The 12,377-nt window shown below is 41.8% G+C and overlaps 1 protein-coding gene across 2 annotated transcripts in view; it reads left to right on the forward strand.

Annotated features, from left to right (window-relative positions):
- Positions 1-11,830, forward strand: part of Klhdc1 (kelch domain containing 1) — a 43,418-nt gene extending 31,588 nt beyond the window's left edge. For both annotated transcript variants that reach the window (XM_085830393.1, XM_021179040.3), the window contains one exon: positions 10,360-11,830. In XM_085830393.1, coding sequence (XP_085686519.1) covers positions 10,360-10,546 — 187 coding nt within the window. In that variant the 3' untranslated portion in view covers positions 10,547-11,830. The remainder of the gene's footprint in view (positions 1-10,359) is intronic.
- The last annotated feature ends 547 nt before the right edge of the window (positions 11,831-12,377 follow it).

Genomic DNA, 12,377 nt, shown 5'->3' on the forward strand with positions numbered 1-12,377 from the left:
TTGCAAAACAAAAGAAAGTCTACAAGCCGCTCTGGGGCTGCCCAGAGCCCTGTATTGACTCAAAGGTAAAATACTTTTTAATCTGAGCATCAATCTTAAATTTGCAATCAAACTGCAAGCTGCAGTCAATGGAACAATGGCAGTTTTAACCATAAATTTTTAAGTTTTTTGTGCAAGGTTAGGATAATACCTACAACTTTGGGAAAGCAAAACCTAAGTTTAAAACAATTTATCACCTTTAAAATCAATATTAGAAGCATTACTATCATATTACGAAGTTTGGATGTCAATTAATACCAATGAATACCTATTAAAGCAAGCTTTGATGCTTTAATAAAGAGGCATTGCTTTAAATCTTATCTTAAATTTTACTATTTAGGATAGGAATCACATTAATCATTATCTAAACTAGAAATATCTTAGAGATCCAGCCTCTAGGGCTGCCTTAGGCCACGTGTCGGAAGGACTCTAAACTTGAGTTATTAAATTTAACATTAACCATCTGTAGCAATGTAACAATTATTAATCTAAACCAACAACTTATGAGCTGAATGCGAAAACATGCAGAACACATTTTTAATAAAAAAAGAACCAAATGAAGCAGTTAATTTTAGACCAATCAGAGAATATTAATTTTTTGTAGCTACAATCATAGAATAAAAAAGCACTTTACCATTGTTAAACACATTAATCATGAACCATTTATTAGATTTGAAACTAAGAGGCTGTGCACTCGCTGCTTTTTCTTAAAACGAACATTTTTTCCATCAGGGGCCCTCCTGCCACATGTCTGGTTTTTGGCTGAAACACGTGGCAGCTCTTGGCTTTGCAGATAAAGTTTTTTATACCATCTTTATTATCCAACATAAAACATAGAACATTCATTCATACAGACTGGACACGAACATACATGAATTGAACACGAGAACAGATTGGTGCACTAGACATTAAACAAGACACAAAAAGGGGGCAGAGTACTCCTGCTATTTGGGACAATTTTCTCCCTCATGATGCAGTTTTTATAACTGTGGCAATCCGCCTGATTATTAATTTTCTTTTAATAAACCCTTTCCTTTCTCACACCTAACAATGTAGCTTTTTCGAGCCACGGCCTACTGCCTGTGCCTAGCTCCTCTTAAGCTTCACTGCTGAACCTAAGTGAACCAGCGCTCGGGCTTAACCCATACCTTCTCCGGTATGAATTTCCTTTATCCTTTAATTATTCCATGGAGCTCCAAACCAGCAGTGTCTCTTCCAAAAATCCTTTGCTGTTTCTCAGTCCCGAGTTGGTTCGCCAAATGTTGTGTCCGGCCAGCAGATCATAGCCTGGGTTCTAGCCTGGAAAGGCATTTTGGAAACCTGGAAGAGAAGAGGGGCTAGGTGGCGAGAGAAGGGAATGAAGCTAAGACAACATTCTGATCAAAGCTCAATTTTACTATTTCCAGACACTCAGTTATAAAGGAAGGGGAAGGGAACCCGATTTCCCGCCAAACAATCTCGGGGTCCAGTAGCAGGACGAACACGTGTGTGCCTCCAAGCAACAAAGCGGCAGGGTCCAGCAGTAGGCGTGGCAGGACGAATGAGCAGGTAGCTCCACCCTTGAGCAAGCAGGTTCAAGCAGGTGGGGGAAGGGAGACCACAAGGAGGTAGAGATAGGCAGACCTTTTGTGAGTTTAGGCCAGCCTGGTCTACATAGCAGGTACTAGGCCATGCTATATAGTGAGACTGTGTCTCAAAAAAGACTAGTGTTGTGTAAATCTCCAACCCAAATATGCCCCGGCAATGAAAACACAACTCAGTTAATATGAATCCATGCTGTGCACCTAGATTGGGCAGATCTACTGCTACACTACTGTCTTCCACATCTATGAGACCCCTAAGAACTTGCAGTTTCTCCAGGCCTGTGCTTCTGCTCCGCTCTTCTTCTTCCTCCTCCTCCATCGTCCTCTCTTCTCTCCCCCCCCACCCTTCTGCTCCACCTTCTCTTTATCTATCCATTTATCAGCTCTCCTTTATTTTATAAATTAAGGTGGGAAGCAGGCTTATAGGAACTCACCTGAGTGCTGACTCATTCCTTGTTTGAAACCCCTCACAGGAGAACAGAATTAACATGAAATATAATTAGCCCCAGGGCTAGCCACAACAGACTAGTATGATTTTTAAAATTAAAATATACAGGATTTTTATAAACTTGTTTATAATTTCTATAGTAATATTTTAAAGATTTATTTGTTTGTTTTATGTATATGAGTACACACTATAGCTATACAGATGGTTATGAGCCTTCATCTGGTTGTTGGGAATTGAATTTAGGACCTCTGCTCACTCTGGTCAACCCTGCTCACTCTGGTTGGCCTCCCTCGCTCCCTCCATTCCAAAGACTTATTATAATATAAATACACTGTAGCTGACTTCAGACACACCAGAAGAAGGTGTCAGATCTCATTACAGGTGTTTGTGAGCCACCATGTGGTTGCTGGGAATTGAATTCAGGACCTTCAGAAGAGCAGTCAGTGCTCTTACCCATTGAGCCATCTCTCCAGCCCTATAATTTATATAGTAATCTTAAAGATAGTGTATATTCAGCCCGAACACAGTGGTGGCTCATGTCTTTAATCTCAGCACTTAGGAGGCAGGGGCTAGATTTCAACTTTCTGGAAATTAGAGTATGTCTGGTAAATATATAGTATGTATATACACATATACACGTAAAATAGAAAATTTTAAGCTGGCCTTGGTGCACACGCCTTTAATCCAGGCATTTGGGAAACAGAGGCTGATGATATGAGTTTGATGCTAACTTTGCTACAGAGTGAGTTCCAGGATAGACAGAACAACCAATAGATAACCAGAGAAACCTGTCTCAAAAAACCCTAATAATAATAATAACAACAATAAAATAATTATAATTATGATAGTAGAAATTTCTTTTAACTCAGAAGCTGTTACTTAGTTGCTGGAACTCATGGGCCTTCTGCCTCCAAGGTGCTGGGATTACACGTGTGTGCCCCACGCCCGAGTGACAAAGTCATGAGGAAGTAGATTTTAGCAATAGAGAAAAACAAGTCGGCATTGGCTGAAGAGGGTACTTTTTAACACAGTAGTGCTCCAGGGTACAGCTCAGTGGGGAAAGGTCTGCAGAGCATACACCTTGGTTTGTTCCCCAAATCACCAGAAAAGTGAATAAAATAGTGGAGAAAAAAGGGAGTCTGAAAACAGAGTGACCAATGTGTTGGTTAGAGCAGGCCATTGAGAAAGCTTTATTGCTAGGGGGTTGTCGGGCGAAGAGAAGAGAAGACGATGTGAGCCTAAGAAGAGTGGGAAGATGTGAGACGTCTCCAGAGCTCACCAGGAACGCACTGGCCAGCTTGTGCAGCAGCACAGTGACACTTGTTGGAGAGAGCTTGATGTCTAGTGGTGTCCTGTCATGTCTGCACAGATGTGGTTTACTTCAGCTTTCAAGGCAGCTAATCCCAGGTGCAGAGAAACTGATGGAGGCTTGGAGTTTGGCCAGGATGATGTGACAGGAAGAGTGGAGAGGGGGATCCTAGCCACTGGCAAGAGAATGCAGTGCAGATGATCTGGACTGGATAGGAAGGGAAGGTAAAGCTGGAGGAGGTTTAATATTGGGAAGACTCGGGGTAAGGGAGACAAGGATGGCACAGTCACCTGAGAGGCTGAGGCAGGAGAGCGAGGCTTCATTCCGTGCCATGTCAGAAGATCTGACATCTTCCTCCTCTGGAACCTGTGGCAACCTGCATACCTGTGATGCACAAAAACACACAGAGGCACACAGAAACACACACAGAGAAACACACACACAGAGACACACACATACATATAATTTTTTGAAAAACAGCTGGGCATGGTAGCACACACGTTTTATCCCAACATACAGGAGGCAGAGTCAGGCAGATCTCTCGGAGTTTAAGGCCAGCCTGGTCTACAGAGTGAGTTCCAAGACAGCCAGGGCTACACAGAGAAACCTTGTCTCAAAAAACAAACAAGGAAAAACATTTATATGAAAAAAAAAATTGAAAAGCTGTCAAAGGCCAGCTTTAATACCACAGGGTAAACTGAGTTAGGCAGCAAGGTGTGGTGTCAGTAATTGTGCTGAAAGCAGCTGACGGGCCGACACTAAGAGAGGCTGACAGGGATCGGGTCCAGAGATTGACTGACAGGGGCTGTTGACTGTGACGGGCAGAGATTAGAGAAAAGGAAAGGGAGGAAATCAGGAAATCACACACACACACACACATACACACACACACCACACACACACAGAGTCACACTCACACACACTTACTCACACTTAAATACTCACACACACTCACATTCACACACACTCATACATACATACACACTCACACACACACACACTTAAATACACACACTCACATTCACACACACTCATACACACACACACACACACACACACACACACACAGAGTGGTTGAAGCAAAAGCAGGCTCCCTTTCTCTTAACCCTTTTATACCCCTTAAGACAAAGTTTTCCTATTTAGAAAGAAAATTACCTCATAGCCACAACTTATACATTTTCTAAAAACATCCACCATAAAAAGATATTCTTCAAAAACAGGTTAAAGAGGAAATTACAATAGGATTATTAATTATGTATTCCTTTTTTGAAACTTATATCTAACTCAACAATGCTTATCTATCTTTCTTTCCACAAGTTCACTGTAACCCCAGAGTAGAACTCATTAGTAGAGTCATTGATTCACAACGTTTAAGCAGGCCAAGTCTGTAGTAGCAAGTTTCTCTCTGTGCTTGGCCGACCACAGTCTGCACTCACTAAGGGATAGGTTAGTCATCACCTGTTCTAGGTTCTAGGCTCTTAGAATAGAGTTGTTCACTCTTTATTCATAACCTTCCTATTTTCTGATGCACAACAAAAACCTCTCACCATATCCCTAAATCACAAAACCAACAAACTCACGCCCAACCTAGAGTGAACGCTTTCATTGATCCTTAACTTGTCCCAAACCTGTTTCTCTTGCTGCTACAATTCTGTGCTTGTAACCAGTGAGCGCTCCCTGTGCTCCAGTCTCTCGCTCATGAAGATCTTGCCAGTCTACTTTAGACTTTCTATCCACTACCCTAACTTTCCAAAATTACTTAAATCAAGTTAATTTCCTAAAACTACTCAAACCAGGACTTCTGTAAGACCGTTAATTCATATAAATAGCATTATCTCAAAAACTTTCATCTTCATGTTGATTGGCAAGAAACTTGCCCAACAGAGAGGCCCATCATCCAGGAAGTAATCACCCAGGCTATAGGCAGTGAGGGTCTCCTGGTATCCACTCACACCAAGCCAAATAAACGAGGAATATGTTGCAGTAAATCTCTCCAATTCATATATGCCCCGGCAATGAAAACACAACACAATTAATATGAATACATGTTGTATGCTTAGATTGGGCAGATCTACCACTACACTACCATCTTCCATATCTATGAGACCCCTTAGAACTTGCAGTTTCCCCAGGCCATGTGCTTCTGCTCCATTTTTCTTCTCCTCCTCCTCTGCGTCCTCTCCCTCTTCCTTTTCTTTCATGACAAACATGAGAAAGCACATCAGTAGCAAGAAGGAATCCTGGGAGAGGTCTCTGGTGTACTGCACCAGAGCTCACCCACTGCAGTTGAGCAGGTCAGTGGGCTGTCTCACTCGCCCACTGTAGCTCCTTCTGCATAGCACCCACCCAAAAAAGAAGCATTTGCACACAGAAACTATTATCAGTAAAGAGACAAGCTTATGGTGAGCTGGCAAATTTCTCAGTGATTGGGCTAGGATGAGCAGACGCACAAATAAGGTGGCCTGGAGGCTGGCTGAGGAGGCCAGCATTGGACCGCCATGTTGGCCTTATACTCAGATAATGCTAAACGTATTTTGATATGTCAAAATTTGAACATAAGGGCTGAGGAGATGGCTCAGTCAGTGAAGTGCTTGCTGTGCAAACATAAGGACCCAAGTTTGAATCCCCAGGACCAGTGTAAAAAGCTGGCCACAACAGTAGGAGACTGTAACCCCAGCACTGGGGAAGTGGAGACTGTCTGGTCTCTGGAGCTGGCTGACCCTGTCTCAAAATCACCATTGACATCATCATCATCATCATCATTTGTTGATAATGACCATCATCTCCACAATATGGAGGGTGACTAAGAAGACTGGGAGACCTCTGGTCTCTTTACAAAATCCCTTGCATAGGCACACACACATGAATATGTGCACTCACATACAGCACATACTCATACACAACAACCTACACACACACACACACACACACACACTCACACACACGCACTTGCATGTGACAGGAACCTGGTGGTTTTTCTGCATGATGCCTGTTCACCACTGTGAATTGTCCTTACTGCACTCAGTGTGATTATTTTAAGTATTAGGTCAAGGTATTTATCATTGGCCATTTTGAAATGCTAGGAGAAAAGAAATAATGAATAAGAAGAAAATATGTATATGAATTGGAAGGCCTAGTAAGAACACACATGTACATATGTGTATATATAGTGGGGCAAATTATGTATGCTTTTTTATAGACTGTTTCACAATACATAGGTATTTCTGTGTATGTATTCAATAATAGGTCTATATCTATGTTAGCTATTAAGGATATATGTATATGATTGACCAGGCTAATGGTAAATATTTAAGATGTCTGTAGTTTGGGGATATTACAGAGACCGAGGCATAAAGTAGTCGTGGGCATCCTCTTTGGTGGGCATGCAGCTCCCTCAGGAGGAATCCCAAGAAGGAACACTGATAGGTCAGAGATGGCTCCCACTGCCCTTGTTCAACCTCTGTCTGTCTGTCTGTCTGCCTGCCTCACGCCTTGCTGTGCCCACTCTGACCTCCAGCTATATTTACCCCCCTGACTGAGTTGCACTTTCTCTACTGAAGCTAATCTTTCGTCTCCAGGGCTTTGGGAGTGTGGCTCTCTTCTGTGTCTTTTGAGGTCCTGGAGTCTCAGCATGGGGGTCCCACTCAGAAAGTCCCCCTGACTTGTGTTGTTGGTTTATTCTCTGATTGCTGCAGAGTCTTTCAGAGCCATAGTCTTACATGGCCCCAGGCTAGCATTTCTATCAGCCAGATGTTCATTTCCTTTGCTAGCTCATGAGCTCCTTGGATGTTGACACAGGCAGGGCTTTTCTGGGTTGGTTTCCTGTTCCTGAGACATGCCCACTGAGAGTTAGCTCTCATAGGCTGGCTCCTCTCAGCTTCTTGCTCTTTCTCCCCATGATAAGGGCACAGGAGCTGGGTACCTGCGTAGTAGCAGAGCTGGGTATATACCTGGGGTGAAGTTCAAATGTTCCTACACTTCTGTACCCAGAACATCTTATCTCTTCTTATTTGGAGTTAGTCATAAAAAGGGAAAACCTCCATGAAAATAAAAGGTAGATGTTTTCCTAGCACAGGGAGGCCCTGGACTCAGACCTGAGAAAATTATAGGGGACATAGTGTTTGTAGAAGTGCTGACTAAAGCAACCACAGGAGGCTGCTGGAGCTCTGGAGCAGAGTATGAGCCACCGTGTTCAGTTTTCTAGCCCTGCAAACACTGAAGAAGAAAGAAAGAAATTCACTCTCTTACTTTTCTTTTAAAAGATCAGAAATGTTTAATTTTTATTTTATAGTTATTTTTTGAAATTGTCAAAACCAAATTTAAGCAGTATAAAGAAAAGAGGAAACAAAGTTAAAGCAAAAAAACTAAAATGACAAAATAGGCAAGTTTTGCCAGATTTTAAAGATAATTAATTCTTTTTTTTTTTTTTTTTGGTTTTTCGAGACAGGGTTTCTCTGTGTAGCCCTGGCTGTCCTGGAACTCACTCTGTAGACCAGGCTGGCCTCGAACTCAGAAATCCGCCTGCCTCTGCCTCCCGAGTGCTGGGATTAAAGGCGTGCGCCACCACGCCCGGCTCAGATAATTAATTCTTATTTTATGTGTAAAATATTTGCCTACATGTATGGCTGTGTGCCATATACATGCCTGATTTCCATGGAGGATGTCAGATGTTGTGAGCCATCATGTGGGTGCTGGGAACTGAACCCAGGTCCTCTGGAAGAGCAGCCAGTGCTCGCTCTTAACTGCTGACCCAGCTCTCAGCTCAGGGCTTTTTTTTTTTTTTTTTTTTTTTTTTTTTTGCTTTGCTTTGCTTTGTTTTGTTTTGTTGAGACAGGGTTTTCCTGCATAGCTTTGGCTGTCCTGAAACTTGATTTGAAAATCAGGCTGGCCTCAAACTCACAGAAATCTGCATGCTTCTGCCTCCTGAGATTGGTCATTACCATCACTGCCTACAAGTTTCATAACTTTTGTTTTGTTTTGATTTTGTTTTCTTTTTTGTTTTTTGGGTTTTTTGTTTTGTTTGTTTGTTTGTTTGTTTTTGAGACAGGGTTTCTCTGTATAGCCCTGGCTGTCCTGGAACTCACTTTGTAGACCAGGCTGGCCTCGAACTCAGAAATCCACCTGCCTCTGCCCCCTGAGTGCTGGGATTAAAGGCGTGCACCACCACGCCCTGCAAGTTTCATAACTTTTAAGACTGACACATATTGACGGTTTATGTCCTCTGGTGTAACATCTTGCACATACATGGCAACATCAGAATTCACACAGGAAGGACTATTCTTATATTTTTAAGTTTTAACTGTTTTTGAGAGTTTCACACACGAGTACACTGTATTTCTATCAGTCCCACCCCTCCCACTCCCTTATTTATAATCATTGCACAAACTAGTTCTGTAAGTCAATGTGTGGCTCACTATCCTACTTATCTACCTTTCTGTCTTCTTTCATGCCACATCCTTTCTATCCCCGAGGACTGAGTTTCACTTCAGCTCTTGGTTTTCCTTTGGGCCTCATGCACATTGACAAGTGTTCTACTATTTAGTGAGATGTCCAGCCCCTGAATCCTTTTTTTTTTTTTAAAGATTTATTTATTTATTATATGTAAGTACACTGTAGCTGTCTTCAGACACACCAGAAGAGGGCATCAGATCTCATTACGGATGGTTGTGAGCCACCATGTGGTTACTGAGATTTGAACTCAGGACCTTCAGAAGAGCAGTCAGTGCTCTTAACCACTGAGCCATCTCACCAGCCCCCCCCCCCGAACCCTTTTAATTAAAGATAATTATGCATGATGAATTGCATTTTCTATTTCCTTGATTTTTGTTCTCTAGTGACAGTTTGGAGTTCTGGTTTCTTTCAAAAACACAGAAATATTAGAAGAATATGATTTAATTTTAATCCCAGGTGTTAGATATGATGCTGCTTCAGACTATCCATAGCAGGTGACTAAGATATGCCTTGTGCTCTAGCAGAGGCGTGTTTTTGCTAGCTGCAAATAGTTTCTGCAAAAGTGTGACATTTAGAATCCTAGGTACTTTTCAGAGGGTATATAAATACCCTGGGAGCTTGGTGGGTTGTTGTTTGGTTGCTGTTGATCGCTATTTATTAAGTAGTCATGTGCAAAGAAGATTAGATATATTGATGGTGAAGATTAAATTTGCCCCAAGGAACTTGATGCCCCTAATCATCAGGATAATGTCTTCCCCTTTCCCCTCTATCTCCTTTTCTTTCCTATCTAGTGTTAGAGAGTTGAAAGGTTGGAAGAAAAGGGGTGGAGAAGGGTGGAAGAAAGAACCCACAAAGTAGCAAACACTGGCTCCATTGCTCAAATGTTGCTATCTAGAGTTTTTACACTGATTTTTTGTGAAAATTAACTGAGAAGGAAAAAAGAATACTTAGCTCGCCGGGTGCCACAGCCACTCCTGTAACCCTGGTACTTGGGGAGGCCATAATGAAAGGATCACCTTCAGTTTTAGCCCAGCCTTAGCTATAGAGTGAGTCCATAACTCACAAATGAGCAAACTAGCTGGAGATGGCTTGTTTGGAACACTTGTTGCTCTCCCTAAGAGCTGGTTTGGTGCTAGCATCCGTGACTCTCCTCCTGTCACCCCAGCTCCAGGAGACATGATGCCCACTTCTGGCCTCTGGGATACTTGTTCTCTCATGTGAATCTCATACATTCACACAGATGCACACACATGTAAATAACATGTAAATAACACAACAAATTTGAAAAACAACAAAACTAGTCCTTGAGATATGGCTTGACCATTAAAAACTAAGGTTTCCAGCCAAAACCACCAAACAGATAAAGACCTGCTTGAATTTGGTGCGGAGGACTAGCTCTGAGTTTTAGTGCTCGCCTGGCATTCAGGCCATCCCTGAGAGTCAGGCTCTAGCCCAGCTCACACAACTTGAGCAGAGGTCCTGTGTAACCTGCGTTCAGGTGCTAACCATTCTCTATGCTTTATTGACAGGTCATGTCTTGACTGCATTGGGAAAAATGCTATCATTTTAAAAAGTCAAATATCTTTATTACCTCCTAAACTTCTGCAGCAAGTCCTCAAAAAAATAACATTTTGGACTGCAGCTAATTACCGAAAGGAGCAAAGAATCCGAAAGGAAGAGACAGAAAATAAGCAGCCGAGAGTCAGTAGCTGCTGAGCCCTCCAGGTCCAGTGTGGCTGCATGTTTGCATCAGACCACACATTCCACCCTCCACTGCAGTGAAGGCTGGATTCAAGGACACAGTGGGAAACACATGTTTTGCTAATGTGATTACATGGTACGGGAAATATGGAAATAAGATGTAGTTAAAGATGTATCTGTGTGTTTGTTTACTGATTTGCTTGTAATAGAATGTGTTCTTCCTGGAAATAAGTACAGTAGCAACAGATCTTAACTTGGTGAGCACACTTTTCTTGAAAGATTATATAAATTTGAAAAACAGAAATAGCTCTAAGATCTTCAGAAATCCTGTAATACAACTGTGGACATAGATATAAAACTATTCCTAATTAACTTCCACATTAAGATCACCTAAGTGTCTCCTTAAATAGAACTTTCCGTCCCCATTGTTGAGCAGGGAAGAGCGTTTAGTGGTTCTGGCTCCGTCCCGCTATGACTGGGCGGAGGTCGGTTTTTCTACCAGCTCTGAAATGTTGGCATGTGGGTTATTAGTAGCTTTTGAGACATGAGAAGATATACTTTGCTTTGGGAAAAGTGTTTCTAAAATATTATTTGTAAGTAATGTGGGGTGGTAATCCAGTATTTTTGACTCACTAACCTCCCCCACCTGCCTGAGCTATGCTGCTCTACAGATGTGATGGCCTCGTGTCCACATGCTGACAACCTCCTGCTGCTCTTGGGGCCAGCCATCCAGAAACGGGAGGTTATACTGTTACATTAGTCAAAACGGTATTAGGCCATTTTGAGACACCTTTCTTCATATTATATGCCTTCCTTCCATTACAGTTAATTACTTTCTTTCCATTACAATGAATTACTAAAGGGTTCAATCTATGACATTACCCCCCTCACTGTTACCATATAAGTTATTTCTGACCTTTACAATTCTGGGAGAGTATATTTCTATAATGTATATAATTTATAGTGAAAACTGTACTTGATTAAACTGTAGATATGTTTTATACATGCTGTATTTTGGATGTGTAAAGCTTCTATTTATGTGTTGGACTACTTTGTGTTTACAATCTATTTATTGAACACAGTATAGATTTATTGCCTCACAGCTTTGTCAGTGTGCATCAGAGTTCATTTCAGTGTGGTGCTGGCAACGTGGCTCAGTGTGCAAAGTGCTAAGCGAGCCCAGTGGACCTGGCTCCATCCTGGCACCAGCATAGGCCAGGGGGAGAGAGCTAACGCCATAAAGACCACTCTCTGACCTTCACATGTGCCCAAACATATGATGCACACAATATAATAATATCAAATAAATAAATAAATAAATAAATAAATAAATAAAACTTAAACTTTTCAGTGTGAATTTTTAATTTTTCTTATCATTTTTAGTATGTATAACAGATCTGGAAAGTGAATTTTATAAATAATATACTTCTTGGGGGGAAATTATTATTATGAACCTAAATACCAGTATTTTATAATTAAGAACACATACACACAATTAGCCCATAAAAGGACAGAACACTATGGCACAGAGGATGTGGGTCACAAATGGACACCAGTCTGCACCTCATTACAGACAAGAAACAGGCCGGACTGGGTGGGGCTCGGTAATGCATTCAGAAGCACACTGCAGTAGCATGCCCCCTAGCAGCTGGGTCCTGCCTCCCAGGTTCCTCCTGGTTCCCACGGATGCTCAAAGTATCATCACCGTCGAACAACCAAGTGTTTTCTTCATTAACCTGTGTGGGACTTCCATTTTAAAACCATAATATTCTATTCCTAGCCCCAAAAGTTCATAGCTATCATGTGCATTTATCTTCTGGAGTCTCTAAGTCTTAACAGTGAGACG

The sequence above is a fragment of the Mus caroli genome, unplaced genomic scaffold (genome assembly GCF_978045245.1).
Source record: "Mus caroli unplaced genomic scaffold, Mus_caroli_1 scaffold_14, whole genome shotgun sequence".
In the NCBI taxonomy this organism is placed as follows: domain Eukaryota; kingdom Metazoa; phylum Chordata; class Mammalia; order Rodentia; family Muridae; genus Mus; species Mus caroli.